General features: G+C 50.0%; 1 protein-coding gene across 3 annotated transcripts in view; it reads right to left on the bottom strand.

Annotated features, from left to right (window-relative positions):
• LOC109885979 (kinesin-like protein KIF13A) overlaps window positions 1–16,048 on the bottom strand; it is a 56,024-nt gene that overhangs the window by 18,584 nt on the left and 21,392 nt on the right. For 2 of the 3 annotated variants that reach the window (XM_031816661.1, XM_031816658.1), the window contains exons 11-20: window positions 15,826–15,988; window positions 15,405–15,548; window positions 14,420–14,575; window positions 12,495–12,659; window positions 11,091–11,267; window positions 9,981–10,132; window positions 9,646–9,778; window positions 8,822–8,968; window positions 4,272–4,307; window positions 1–78 (exon numbers count right to left, since the gene is read on the bottom strand). The exon at window positions 1–78 is cut by the window's left edge and continues 22 nt beyond it. In XM_031816661.1, the coding sequence (XP_031672521.1) occupies window positions 1–78; window positions 4,272–4,307; window positions 8,822–8,968; window positions 9,646–9,778; window positions 9,981–10,132; window positions 11,091–11,267; window positions 12,495–12,659; window positions 14,420–14,575; window positions 15,405–15,548; window positions 15,826–15,988 (1,351 nt within the window). The remainder of the gene's footprint in view (window positions 79–4,271; window positions 4,308–8,821; window positions 8,969–9,645; window positions 9,779–9,980; window positions 10,133–11,090; window positions 11,268–12,494; window positions 12,660–14,419; window positions 14,576–15,404; window positions 15,549–15,825; window positions 15,989–16,048) is intronic. The other variant, XM_031816660.1, reaches the window with a different exon arrangement.

Here is a 16,048-nt window from a genome sequence, read left to right as displayed (position 1 = left end):
GATCTGCTCGTCCAGATACTCTCGTCGTTTGATGAGGGCCTCAGACCAGCGGTCCCTCACACAGTTCAGGTCCTCCTCCTGCAGGCCAACAGAAGACAGCATCAGTGTCAGCAGGACTCTGTCCAGCATCAGAAACAAAGCAATACCAGGGTCTGGTTCAGTGGTCTGTAGCATTACAGGATGTTGAACGGCAGACTCCTACTTCCTTACCCCAGTAGACCCCACATGACCTCCGTGAGGAGCCACAGTGTGAGGCCCTAGGGGCCAAGTCAAAACTTAATCCTCTTTCTCAAAGTCTATTGAAATGGAATGGCTCCCAGGCTCAGAGCCTTTAATGTAACTGTTGGCTGATGAAAACATCACCCTGATCTAACCACCCACCCAGCACCATAACAACCACACACACATGCACACTCCACCCCCATTCCTGAGCTCAACTCCCCTGTCATGCTAAATGAGTCATGCATGGAAGCAGCCATGCGTTGGTCATGTGACTGAGTGTGGTACAACAGGTCTCCTGCAGCAGCTCTTCAGTGGCGGGTTGAGAAGCAGACAGGAAGGAAGTTAGTGTGTTGGTTAAACATGAGGGGTGGGAGGACGGAGGGACAGACAGACAGACACCAGGGCACTGTGGAGTGGGAGGACGGAGGGACAGACAGACAGACAGACAGACAGACAGACAGACAGACAGACAGACAGACAGACAGACAGACAGACAGACAGACAGACAGACAGACAGACAGACAGACAGACAGACAGACAGACAGACAGACAGACAGACAGACAGACAGACACCAGGGCACTGTGGAGTGGTAGGACGGAGGGACAGACAGACAGACACCAGGGCACTGTGGAGTGGTAGGACGGAGGGACAGACAGACAGACACCAGTGCACTGTGGAGTGGTAGGACGGAGGGACAGACAGACAGACAGACACCAGGGCACTGTGGAGTGGTAGGACGGAGGGACAGACAGACAGACACCAGGGCACTGTGGAGTGGTAGGACGGAGGGACAGACAGACAGACACCAGGGCACTGTGGAGTGGTAGGACGGAGGGACAGACAGACAGACACCAGGGCACTGTGGAATGGTAGGACGGAGGGACAGACAGACAGACACCAGGGCACTGTGGAGTGGTAGGACGGAGGGACAGACAGACACCAGGGCACTGTGGAGTGGTAGGACGGAGGGACAGACAGACAGACAGACAGACACCAGGGCTCTGTGGAGTGGTAGGACGGAGGGACAGACAGACAGACAGACAGACAGACAGACAGACACCAGGGCACTGTGGAGTGGTAGGACAGAGGGACAGACAGACAGACACAGACAGACACCAGGGCACTGTGGAGTGGTAGGACAGAGGGACAGACAGACACCAGGGCACTGTGGAGTGGTAGGACAGAGGGACAGACAGACAGACAGACAGACAGACAGACAGACAGACAGACAGACAGACAGACAGACAGACACCAGGGCACTGTGGAGTGGTAGGATGGAGGGACAGACAGACAGACACCAGGGCACTGTGGAGTGGTAGGACAGAGGGACAGACAGACAGACACAGACAGACACCAGGGCACTGTGGAGTGGTAGGACAGAGGGACGGACAGACAGACAGACACCAGGGCACTGTGGAGTGGTAGGACAGAGGGACAGACAGACAGACAGACAGACAGACAGACAGACAGACAGACAGACAGACAGACACCAGGGCACTGTGGAGTGGTAGGACAGAGGGACAGACAGACAGACACCAGGGCACTGTGGAGTGGTAGGACAGAGGGACAGACAGACAGACAGACAGACACCAGGGCACTGTGGAGTGGTAGGACAGAGGGACAGACAGACAGACACCAGGGCACTGTGGAGTGGTAGGACAGAGGGACGGACAGACAGACAGACACCAGGGCACTGTGGAGTGGTAGGACAGAGGGACAGACAGACAGACAGACAGACAGACAGACAGACAGACAGACAGACAGACAGACAGACAGACAGACACCAGGGCACTGTGGAGTGGTAGGACAGAGGGACAGACAGACAGACACCAGGGCACTGTGGAGTGGTAGGACAGAGGGACAGACAGACAGACACCAGGGCACTGTGGAGTGGTAGGACAGAGGGACAGACAGACAGACACCAGGGCACTGTGGAGTGGTAGGACGGAGGGACAGACAGACAGACAGACACCAGGGCACTGTGGAGTGGTAGGACAGAGGGACAGACAGACAGACACCAGGGCACTGTGGAGTGGTAGGACGGAGGGACAGACAGACAGACAGACAGACAGACACCAGGGCACTGTGGAGTGGTAGGACGGAGGGACAGACAGACAGACAGACACCGGGGCACTGTGGAGTGGTAGGACGGAGGGACAGACAGACAGACAGACAGACAGACAGACAGACAGACACCAGGGCACTGTGGAGTGGTAGGACAGAGGGACAGACAGACAGACAGACAGACACCAGGGCACTATGGAGTGGTAGGACAGAGGGACAGACAGACAGACACCAGGGCACTGTGGAGTGGTAGGACAGAGGGACAGACAGACAGACACCAGGGCACTGTGGAGTGGTAGGACAGAGGGACAGACAGACACCAGGGCACTGTGGAGTGGTAGGACGGAGGGACAGACAGACACCAGGGCACTGTGGAGTGGTAGGACAGAGGGACAGACAGACAGACAGACACCAGGGCACTGTGGAGTGGTAGGACAGAGGGACAGACAGACAGACAGACAGACACCAGGGCACTGTGGAGTGGTAGGACAGAGGGACAGACAGACAGACAGACACCAGGGCACTGTGGAGTGGTAGGACAGAGGGACAGACAGACAGACACCAGGGCACTGTGGAGTGGTAGGACAGAGGGACAGACAGACAGACAGACACCAGGGCACTGTGGAGTGGTAGGACAGAGGGACAGACAGACAGACACCAGGGCACTGTGGAGTGGTAGGACGGAGGGACAGACAGACAGACAGACACCAGGGCACTGTGGAGTGGTAGGATGGAGGGACAGACAGACAGACACCAGGGCACTGTGGAGTGGTAGGACAGAGGGACAGACAGACAGACAGACATACAGACACCAGGGCACTGTGGAGTGGTAGGACGGAGGGACAGACAGACAGACACCAGGGCACTGTGGAGTGGTAGGACAGACAGAATATGAGTGATGTATCTGGCCTGGGGTGCCCTTTCTTTGTTTGGATGACATTATTTAGTTGGACCAGCGCCACCCGGGTCCAAAATTGCGCTTGGAGACAAGAGTTCTCCTCCAAAAGTGCACAACATTATCCAATCATGTTCCACTCTGTGAGGCCGGACCTAGAACCAGGAGTTTGTCCTGACCACTAGACCTGACTAGGGAAAACTATCCCCTACTCCTCTAGTCTCCTGTCTCCTACCCCTCTAGTCTCCTGTCTCCTACCCCCTACTCCTCTAGCCTCCTGTCTCCTACCCCTCAAGCCTCCTGTCTCCTACCCCTCAAGCCTCCTGTCTCCTACCCCTCGATTTTCCTGTCTCCTACCTCTCTAGTCTCCTGTCTCCTACCCCTCGAGTCTCCTGTCTCCTACCCCTCGAGTCTCCTGTCTCCTACCCCTCAAGCCTCCTGTCTCCTACCCCTCAAGCCTCCTGTATCCTACCCCTCAAGCCTCCTGTCTCCTACCCCTCGAGTCTCCTGTCTCCTACCTCTCTAGTCTCCTGTCTCCTACCCCTTGAGTCTCCTGTCTCCTACCCTCTAGCCTCCTGTCTCCTACCACTCGAGTCTCCTGTCTCCTACTCCTCTAGCCTCCTGTCTCCTACTCCTCTAGCCTCCTGTCTCCTACTCCTCTAGCCTCCTGTCTCCTACTCCTCTAGCCTCCTGTCTCCTACTCCTCTAGCCTCCTGTCTCCTACTCCTCTAGCCTCCTGTCTCCTACTCCTCTAGCCTCCTGTCTCCTACCCCTCTAGCCTCCTGTCTCCTACCCCTCTAGCCTCCTGCCTCCTACTCCTCTAGTCTCCTGTTTCCCAACCCCTGCACACCCTTCTTAGTGGGACCCACTGTCTGCAAGCACATGACCAGAAGCTGGTCTCCATCCATCGTGCCTCGTCATCATCGGCAGTGGTTAGGGTTGAACATTTCTGGGAAATCTAAAACAATTTGAAGGTTTTCCAGACGTTATGGGAATGTTTCTACCCTCGCTGTAGTAGGAGGCAGCACCATCCATGCAGCAGCAGCAACAGCAACAGCAACAACAGCAGACTGAGGAGTTACAGTTTACCTGATAACTATCCATATCTCCATCCTCCTCCTCCCTCTGGCAGGACAGAATACAGCACAGTACAGTACACTCAGTCAGACAGGCAGACAGTCAGACAGGCAGACAGTCAGACAGGCAGACAGTCAGACAGGCAGACAGGCAGACAGGCAGACAGACAAGACAGACAAGACAGACGGGAGTAGTAGCCTACACACCTCTCCACTGTCTGTAAGTCTCTCTGGATTAGAGCGTCTACTAAATGACCAAAATGTCAAATGTAAATCCACTACAACTCTGGGTCAGTGGCCTGGAGGTGTCACTGGCTGACCAATCACATTGTTCTGTTTCCTCTGGAAAAGTGTGTAGCAGTGGACAACTCTGGGTCAGTGGCCTGGAGGTGTCACTGACTGACCAATCACATTGTTCTGTTTCCTCTGGAAAAGTGTGTAGCAGTGGAGGGTAGAAGGCTGCTTCCTGGTCCTTCTACATAAAAATGACCTCCCAGATCGTTTGTTTGTAGAATGACTGAGAATCTCAGTTCTGTTGACTTTTTAAAAGAACATTGTCCTCCAAAATGAATGAATATAAAACATGTTGAAACATTATTTAACCAGGAAGGGCTCATTGAGATTTAAAACCTCTTTTGTTTCAAGAGCGTCCTGGCCAAGACAGGCAGCACCAAGTCATTACAAACATTACAGACAAACAACATGAAAAACCACAAGTAATCTAATAAAAACCATAGAACCATAGAGTATAACAAAATCCAACACAGCTAATGAATCCAAAAAGTACAATCTTTGACCCCATGTGCCGTTGCAAACTGTAGTCTGGATGTTTTTATGGCGGTTTTGGAGCAGTGGCTTCTTCCTTGCTGAGCGGCCTTTCAGATTATGTCGATATAAGACTCGTTTTACTGTGGATATAGATACTTTTGTACCTGTTTCCTCCAGAATCTTCACAAGGTCCTTTGCTGTTGTTCTGGGATTGATTTGCACTTTTCGCACCAAAGTACGTTCCTCTCTAGGAGACAGAACGCATCTCCTTCCTGAGGGGTATGACGGCTGCATGGTCCCATGGTGTTTATACTTGCGTACTATTGTTTGTACAGATGAATGTGGTACCTTCAGGCATTTGGAAATTTCTCCCAAGGATGAACCAGACTTGTGGAGGTCCACAATTTTTTTCTGAGGTCTTTGCTGATTTCTTTAGATTTTCCCATGATGTCAAGCAAAGAGGCACTGAGTTTGAAGGTAGGCCTTGAAATACATCCACAGGTACATCTCCGATTGACTCAAATGATGTCAATTAGCCTTCCAGAAGCTTCTAAAGCCATGACATCATTTTCTGTAATTTCCCAAGCTGTTTAAAGGCACAATCAACTTAGTGTATGTAAACTTCTGACCCACTGGAATTGTGATACAGTGAATTATAAATGAATTATAAGTCTAAACAATTGTTGGAAAAATGACTTGTGTCATGGACAAAGTAGAAAGTCCTCACCGACTTGCCAAAACTATAGTTTGTTAACAAGAACTTTGTGGAGTGGTTGAAAATGGAGTTTTAATGACTCCCACCTAAGTGTATTTAAACTTCTAACCTCAACTGTACATAGATTCTATTCACGACTCGTTTTGCTTGAAGAGGAAAAGTGCATGTAGAAGGTTCTAGCCTCTTCAACGTTCACCTCGGCAGAAATATTTGTTTTATGCTACATATTTCTGGGGGGCGTGGTCACGTTCTGACCCTAGTTATTGTGTTCATTGTTTGTTTTAGTTGGTCAGGACGTGAGTTGGGTGGCCATTCTATGTTTTGTATGTCTAGGTTGTTTTTCTGTGTTCGGCCGAGTATGGTTCTGTCACGTTCTGACCTTTATTTCCTTTGTTTTGTCATTATTTAGGATGGTCAGGGCGTGAGTTGGGGTGGGCAGTCTATGTTTGTTTTTCTATGTTTTGGGGTATTTCTATGTTTCGGCCTAGTATGGTTCTCAATCAGAGGCAGGTGTCATTAGTTGTCTCTGATTGAGAATCATACTTAGGTAGCCTGGGTTGCACTGTGTGTTTGTGGGTGATTGTCTATGTTGATGGCTTGTTTCAGCACAGCTCACATTAGCTTCACGGTTGTTATTTTGTTTACTGGTTTTGTATAGTGTTTCAGTGTTCAGTGTTTTCTTGATTAAAATTCACTATGAACACGTATCACGCCGCATTTTGGTCCTCCGATCCTTCTCGCCTCTCCTCTTCAGATGAAGAGGAGGACAACCGTGACAGGTTCTCAATCAGAGGCAGGTGTCGTTAATTGTCTCTGATTGAGAATCACACTTAGGTAGCCTGGGTTTCCAGCTGTAGTCAACTTAAGATGAAAAATTGTAGTCCAACTAGAGGGCAGCCGAATCAGATCGCTCAATGGATTTGATTGATACACAACAGAAAAATATGTAGACGTTTCTACATTCTACACAGCATATGAATATATTTCTATGGTTTCATCATTCTACACAGCAGATGAATATATTTCTATGGTTCCATCATTCTACAGATGCCTCCCTCCAGTGGAATAATTGATGATTGGCACCTTTCTTTCCCTACACCAGACAGCTTTGACATGATGGCCTAAGGATCCTCCATCTGAAAACTACAGGATGCAGAGATTGATTACTGCTAGGATTTCATCATGTCCAGATACACAGTACAGTATTGTAATACTGTAGATATCTCCAGTCCACCATTAGGCAGTAGAACTACAGTCTAGTGCTGGAGTCTCATCCCAGGGCCTGGTGTGTGTCTCTGTATGTGTTACACTAATATGAACCGATACATTCTGCAACATTCATTAGATTTACAGCAGCCCAGGATTTAGCCATGTCAGTAGGCCCAGAACCTGAATCACCACAGCTAGTCACCACACCATCACTACCACCACCACAACCACCACCTCCATCATCATCACCACCACCTCCACCATCACCACCTCCACAACCATCACCACCTCCATCACCACCCCCACCATCACCACCTCCTCCACCACCACCATCACCATCATCACCACCTCCACCGCCATCACCACCTCCACCATCGCCACCTCCACCACCATCGCCACCTCCACCACCATCACCACCTCCATCATCACCACCACCTCCACCACCATCACCACCTCCATCATCACCACCTCCACCACCACCTCCATCATCACCACCTCCATCATCACCACCATCGCCACCTCCACCACCACCACCATCACCACCTCCATCATCACCACCTCCACCACCACCTCCATCATCACCACCTCCATCATCACCACCATCGCCACCTCCACCACCACCACCATCACCACCTCCATCATCACCACCTCCACCATCACCACCACCTCCACCACCATCACCACCTCCACCATCACCACCTCCACCACCATCACCACCATCACCACCACCACCTCCACCATCCCCACCACCACCACCACCATCACCACCTCCACCACCATCACCACCTCCATCATCACCACCTCCACCATCACCACCACCTCCACCACCATCACCACCATCACCACCTCCACCACCATCACCACCTCCACCATCCCCACCTCCACCACCATCACCACCACCACCATCACCACCACCACCATCACCACCACCACCTCCATCACCACCATCACCTCCACCACCACCTCCATCACCACCACCTCCACCATCACCACCTCCACCATCACCACCACCTCCACCATCACCTCCTCCACCACCACCATCACCTCCTCCACCACCACCTCCACCACCGCGCTACATGAGTCTCCTTGACCAATACAGCACATTTTACATATAAAGAGGAAGCAAATGTGATATACAACATTACAACACTGCCATACTGCCACACTGCCATACTGACACACTGCCATACTGCCACACTGCCACACTGACACACTGCCACACTGCCATACTGACACACTGCCACACTACCACACTGACACACTGCCACACTACCACACTGACACACTGACACACTGCCACACTGACACACTACCACACTGACACACTGCCACACTACCACACTGCCACACTGACACACTGCCACACTACCACACTACCACACTGCCACACTGCCACACTACCACACTGACACACTACCACACTGACACACTGACACACTGACACACTGCCACACTGCCATACTGACACACTGCCACACTGCCACATCTCTTACAAACTATTATAGAAATATGCTGTGTGTGATTGTGTAGTGGTGTGTGTGTGCACATGTAACTGTGTAGTGGTGTGTGTGTGTGTAGTGGTGTGTATGTAGTGGTGTGTGTGTGTGTAGTGGTGTGTGTGTGTGTAGTGGTGTGTGTGTAGTGGTGTGTGTGTGTAGTGGTGTGTGTGTGTGTGTGTGTGTGTGTAGTGGTGTGTGTGTAGTGGTGTGTGTGTGTAGTGGTGTGTGTGTAGTGGTGTGTGTGTGTGTAGTGGTGTGTGTGTGTGTGTAGTGGTGTGTGTGTGTGTAGTGGTGTGTGTGTAGTGGTGTGTGTGTGTGTAGTGGTGTGTGTGTGTGTAGTGGTGTGTGTGTGATAGTGTGTGTGCCACTGACCTGGTAGCTGTCCAGGGCTCTCTGTAGCTTGGTGGAGCGTGCTGACACACAGCCTATAGAGACAGATAGAACAGCCTCCACCAGCAGAGGCAGAGTCCCAGAGTCCTGCACCTGCTTCACACACACCTGCAGCCTGCGCGAGTGACCCTGAGAACACACACACACCAGCCATATAACCTGCTTAACACACAGACGGCCAATTACAATGAAGATAAACACAGAAGAAAACCGGGAACTTAGACGGCGCTCATCTTTTCCATTCATCACTGGATCTATACAACCGATGTCGTGGGACGTGGTTTCATCTTGACATCACTCTACTTTAAATGGCTGAAAACATCTGACAAACTGACAGACTCCTCCAGTCTGATGTCCTTCTCTGTTACCTGTCTGAGCTGGAACACTCCTCCAGTCTGATGTCCTGTCCTGTTACCTGTCTGAGCTGGAACACTCCTCCAGTCTGATGTCCTTCTCTGTTACCTGTCTGACCTGGAACACTCCTCCAGTCTGATGTCCTTCTCTGTTACCTGTCTGAGCTGGAACACTCCTCCAGTCTGATGTCCTTCTCTGTTACCTGTCTGTCCTGGAACACTCCTCCAGTCTGATGTCCTTCCCTGTCCTGTTACCTGTCTGTCCTGGAGCACTCCTCCAGTCTGATGTCCTTCTCTGTTACCTGTCTGTCCTGGAACACTCCTCCAGTCTGATGTCCTGTTGTGTTACCTGTCTGAGCTGGAACACTCCTCCAGTCTGATGTCCTTCCCTGTCCTGTTACCTGTCTGACCTGGAACACTCCTCCAGTCTAATGTCCTTCCCTGTCCTGTTACCTGTCTGAGCTGGAACACTCCTCCAGTACCGATGTCCTTCCCAGGATGCATCTCTACATCAGAGTAGTCCCCCTGCTCATTCAGCTCCTGGATAGAAACCCACAGCTCAATACGACGAGACACCTCACTCCACCTGCAGGGACAAATCACATGGCACTTATTTGTCACACATTTATTTGTCACGTGCGCTGAATACAGCAGGTGTAGATCTTACCGTGAAATGCTTACTTACAAGCCCTAACTTACACACAACAAGCAAGTGTGTGTGTGGTGCATGCCTTTATGTTTCCTTGAGATGATACAATATGTATGTGCTCTACACACGGTGTGTGTACCTGTCTCGTAGGGTGCGTGTCTTGGCCAGCAGTGCGTCCAGCTCCAAGAGAGAGCGTCCGTTCCCGGCACAGCGGTGACCCCACACCTCGATGGCCAGCGCCCCGTCTGCGATGAACTCTAAAAACTCCTCTGTCACATGGACCACATACTCCTACACACAGAGCGACACTATATCAAACATCAACTATGAGCAGATCACACACTCCTTCCTACACACAGAGAGATAGTATATCAAACATCAACCATGAGCAGATCACACACTCCTTCCTACACACAGAGAGATACTATATCAAACATCAACAATGAGCAGATCACACACTCCTACACACACAGAGAGATACTATATTAAACATCAACGATGAGCAGAAACATGAGAATAATGTGACATATGGGCCCTGGTCTAAAGTAGTCCACTGTATAGGGAACAGAGAGCCATTTGGGATGCAGAGATATTCTAACAGAATCCTCAGCGTTAGTGTCAGGGACAGCCAGCAGAGGATCATGTGAAATAACTTTTCCAAAATTCATTGGTTTCCCAGAAATCCACGTTGAAGAGTCCCGAAATCAGGAAGTAATCAGGAGGAAATCCCAGTTGAAGAGTCCCGAAATCAGGAAGTAGTCAGGAGGAAATCCCAGTTGGAAGAGTCCCGAAATCAGGAAGTAATCAGGAGGAAATCCCAGTTGAAGAGTCCTGAAATCAGGAAGTAGTCAGGAGGAAATCCCAGTTGAAGAGTCCCGAAATCAGGAAGTAATCAGGAGGAAATCCCAGTTGAAGAGTCCTGAAATCAGGAAGTAGTCAGGAGGAAATCCCAGTTGAAGAGTCCCGAAATCAGGAAGTAATCAGGAGGAAATCCCAGTTGAAGAGTCCTGAAATCAGGAAGTAGTCAGGAGGAAATCCCAGTTGAAGAGTCCCGAAATCAGGAAGTAATCAGGAGGAAATCCCAGTTGAAGAGTCCTGAAATCAGGAAGTAGTCAGGAGGAAATCCCAGTTGAAGAGTCCCGAAATCAGGAAGTAGTCAGGAGGAAATCCAGATTCCTCCTTTGGGGATTTCTGGAAACCTGGGAAGTTGAGATAAGTCACCATAATGTTGTAACCCTACGTTCCCTACCTTGCAGTGGTCGAAGCGGACGGTGAACTGGGCGTCGGGGGTGCGGGGCGTGGTTGGCGTGTCTGGGCTGACCATGGGCGGGGCCACCGTAGGCTCCGCCCCCTCCCAGAAGGTGTACTGGCAGAAGACGAAGTTGGACAGGTTGAGAGGCAGCCCCGTGGCCTCCCTGATACGCACCTGTAGTAGAAAAACACCACGAAGAAGACAACGTTATTGTCCAATCTACACAGATCCACTGTTCTCCTGCTTATTCCTAATCCTCCGAAAGACACACAGACACATGCTGAGCAGCTATATATACTGAAGGAATTATATATGCTGGCTTCTATATACTGAGGAATTATATATACTGAGTTCTATATACTGAGGAATTATATATACTGAAGAGTTCTATATACTGAGGAATTATATATACTGAGGAGTTGTATATACTGAGGAATTATATATACTGAGGAGTTGTATATACTGAGGAATTATATATACTGAGGAGTTGTATATACTGAGGAATTATATATACTGAGGAATTATATACACTGAGGAGTTGTATATACTGAGGAGTTGTATATACTGAGGAGTTGTATATACTGAGGAATTATATATACTGAAGAGTTCTATATACTGAGGAATTATATACACTGAGGAGTTGTATATACTGAGGAATTATATATACTGAGGAGTTGTATATACTGAGGAATTATATATACTGAGGAATTATATACACTGAGGAGTTGTATATACTGAGGAGTTGTATATACTGAGGAGTTGTATATACTGAGGAATTATATATACTGAGGAATTATATACACTGAGGAGTTGTATATACTGAGGAGTTGTATATACTGAGGAGTTGTATATACTGAGGAATTATATATACTGAGGAGTTGTATATACTGAGGAATTATATATACTGAGGAATTATATACACTGAGGAGTTGTATATACTGAGGAGTTGTATATACTGAGGAGTTGTATATACTGAGGAATTATATATACTGAGGAATTATATACACTGAGGAGTTGTATATACTGAGGAGTTGTATATACTGAGGAGTTGTATATACTGAGGAATTATATATACTGAAGAGTTCTATATACTGAGGAATTATATACACTGAGGAGTTGTATATACTGAGGAATTATATATACTGAGGAGTTGTATATACTGAGGAATTATATATACTGAGGAATTATATACACTGAGGAGTTGTATATACTGAGGAGTTGTATATACTGAGGAGTTGTATATACTGAGGAATTATATATACTGAGGAATTATATATACTGAGGAGTTCGAACAGAGGACACTTCTACTATGGAGCCCTTTGAGCAGTCAGAGGGTTAAGTGGCAGGAGACAGCAGCAACCCTCCAGGACCAGACAGACAGTAGTAGTGTATGAGATGTACCCTGCAGGTGAGTTTCCTGGCCATGTGGACCATCTCTCCCTGAGTGTCCATCACATCGTAGATGCTGCTCTCACTGGAGTTCTCTGACGAGTCATCTCCCCCCTCCAGCCGGTCCGGCACCGCCCCGCTGACACGCATCAGCTCTACGTGGAGCCTGCCGGCTACCTGTCACACACCAGGGGGAACAGACCCAGCACATCAACACACCTCAGTACAGACCTAAACAGGTGCAGAGTACAGACAGAGAAGGGGGAACAGACCCAGCACATCAACACACCTCAGTACAGACCTAAACAGGTGCAGAGTACAGACAGAGAAGGGGGTACAGACCCAGCACATCAACACACCTCAGTACAGACCTAAACAGGTGCAGAGTACAGACAGAGAAGGGGGTACAGACCCAGCACATCAACACACCTCAGTACAGACCTAAACAGGTGCAGAGTACAGACAGAGAAGGGGGTACAGACCCAGCACATCAACACACCTCAGTACAGACCTAAACAGGTGCAGAGTACAGACAGAGAAGGGGGTACAGACCCAGCACATCAACACACCTCAGTACAAACCTAAACAGGTGCAGAGTACAGACAGAGAAGGGGGTACAGACCCAGCACATCAACACACCTCAGTACAGACCTAAACAGGTGCAGAGTACAGACAGATTAACGCAAGTACAAAGAGTCCCCCCAGAAGCCATTTCAATATCCTGGTAGAAGCATGTGGTCAGACACAGGAGCAATTAGGGTTGAGTGTCTTGCTCAACAGCACATTGACAGATTTTTCACCTAGTCAGGTCGGGGATTCGAACCAGCGACCTTTCGGTTACTTGCCCAACGCTCTTCACCATTAAGCCAGTTTCCCAAACTCAGTCCTGCCCTCCGGCACCACACAGCTGATACAAATAACCAACTCATCATCCGACTATGAATCAGCTGTGTAGTGCTAGGGTAAAAACCAGAAGGTGTACCCAATGGGGGCCCCAGGACCCCGTTTGGGAAACCCAACACTATGCTACCTGCCGCCCAGCAAGGACCTGAAGTACTACCATGAAGTACTACCATGAAGTACTACCATGAAGTACTACCATGAAGTTGATAACAGCTCAACCCCAATGTATCACTACCATTGTTAATCATTACTAAACCTCCTTGAATGAGATGTGTATCTGTGTGTGTATACATTCCGCTGTGTGTGTGTGTGTGTGTTGTTCTCTCACCTCCCCCTGCTGGCTGATGATAGGAACAGCGTACTGTGTAGGTGTGTGTTGTTCTCTCACCTCCTCCTGCTGGCTGATCATAGGAACAGCGTACTGTGTAGGTGTGTGTTGTTCTCTCACCTCCTCCTGCTGGCTGATCATAGGAACAGAGTACTGTGTAGGTGTGTGTTGTTCTCTCACCTCCTCCTGCTGGCTGATCATAGGAACAGAGTACTGTGTAGGTGTGTGTTGTTCTCTCACCTCCTCCTGCTGGCTGATCATAGGAACAGCGTACTGTGTAGGTGTGTGTTGTTCTCTCACCTCCTCCTGCTAGCTGATGATAGGAACAGCGTACTGTGTAGGTGTGTGTGTGTGTGTTGTTCTCTCACCTCCCCCTGCTGGCTGATGATAGGAACAGCGTACTGTGTAGGTGTGTGTGTGTGTGTGTTGTTCTCTCACCTCCCCCTGCTGGCTGATCATAGGAAGAGTGTACTGTGTGTGTGTGTGTGTTGTTCTCTCACCTCCCCCTGCTGGCTGATCATAGGAACAGCGTACTGTGTAGGTGTGTGTTGTTCTCTCACCTCCCCCTGCTGGCTGAGGATAGGAACAGCATACTGTGTAGGTGTGTGTGTGTGTTGTTCTCTCACCTCCCCCTGCTGGCTGATGATAGGAACAGCATACTGTGTAGGTGTGTGTGTGTGTGTGTGTGTGTGTGTTGTTCTCTCACCTCCCCCTGCTGGCTGATGATAGGAACAGCGTACTGTAGTCTGATATCGTGGAACAGACACTCCAGAAAGATGTTGGCCACTCCTATCAGGTTGTGGTTCTCCTGAGCTTCATAGAAGGACTCACTGTGCTGCTTGTGGTTGTTCAGCTTGGTATGCTGATCAGAGAGACATGATACAAACACACACCTGAAAACTTCCCCCATCATCCAATTATCATCTTCATCACTGATAAAGAATACTTTCCCCTCCCACAATCTCTTCCAGCAGTGTCTCCCCTTGGAACATGATCCCATCGAACCCTCCCCTGCACCCCCCCTCTCATCATCCCTCTGACTCCTCCCCTCTCATCCCTCTCTCTCCTCCCCTCTCACCATCCCTCTCTATCTCCCCCTCTCATCATCCCTCTCTCTCCTCCCCTCCTCTCTATCTCCCCCTCTCATCATCCCTCTCTCTCCTCCCCTCCTCTCTATCTCCCCCTCTCATCATCCCTCTCTCTCCTCCCCTCCTCTCTATCCCCCCCTCTGTCCTCCCCTCCTCTCCATCTCCCCCTCTCATCATCCCTCTCTCTCCTCCCTCTCCTCCTCTCTCCTCCCTCTCCTCCCCTCCCCTCCATCTCCCCCTCTCTCTCCTCCCCTCCCCTCCATCTCCCCCTCTCTCTCCTCCCCTCCTCCCCCTCTCTCTCCTCCCCTCCCCTCCATCTCCCCCTCTCTCTCCTCCCCTCCCCCCTCTCTCTCCTCCCCTCCCCTCCATCTCCCCCTCTCTCTCCTCCCCTCCATCTCCCCCTCTCTCCTCCCCTCCTCCCCATCTCTCTCCTCCCCTCCCCTCCATCTCCACCTCTCTCTCCTCCCCTCCCCTCCATCTCCCCCTCTCTCCCCTCCCCTCCTCTCTATCTCCCCCTCTCTCTCCTCCCCTCTCTCCCCTGCCCTCTATCTCCCCCTCTCTCTCCTCCCCTCCTCCCCATTCCTCCTCTCCCCTTCCTCTCACCGTGTCCTCAGCTCCCTCCTTCCAGTCTCTGTAGTGGTCTCTCATGTCCACTAGTTTGTTGTCCAGCTTGTCGATGGTCCAGACCTGTGTCCCCTTCCCTTTCCACCTCACCAGGATGGCTGGTTCACTCACTATGGCTCCACGCTGAACCAAGACACAGCGACTCTCAACGTGACGTACTGAACAAAGTTCTACAAATGACACTATTTCTGTGTACATGTTATTAATGATACAACACAATCAGACCGTTCCTTCAGCTTTTCTCTCATTGTACAAAACATGACACATCACTGATAACATGTGTATGTGTGTGTGTGTATGTGTGTGTGTGTGTGTGTGTATGTATGTGTGTGTATGTGTGTGTGTGTATGTGTATGTGTGTGTGTGTGTATGTATGTGTGTGTGTGCAGAGGTTGGGCACCTTGCGGTTGGCACTGAGGTTAGCTGCAGGGATCTGGAGGGTGACCTGGTAGTCAGTCAGTTTGTTCATCTCTTTTGCCAGGAAGTTGGCCTCTCTCACCAGGGTGTTGGCCTTGACAACCTGCTCCCTCAGCCTGGACAGACTCTGACGAAACAGCTCGTCCCTGACACACACACACACACACACACACACACACACACACACAGAGACCATTCACACGTGT

The sequence above is a fragment of the Oncorhynchus kisutch genome, unplaced genomic scaffold, assembly GCF_002021735.2.
Source record: "Oncorhynchus kisutch isolate 150728-3 unplaced genomic scaffold, Okis_V2 scaffold848, whole genome shotgun sequence".
Taxonomy (NCBI): domain Eukaryota; kingdom Metazoa; phylum Chordata; class Actinopteri; order Salmoniformes; family Salmonidae; genus Oncorhynchus; species Oncorhynchus kisutch.
This window is presented reverse-complemented; position numbering and strand designations above follow the sequence as displayed.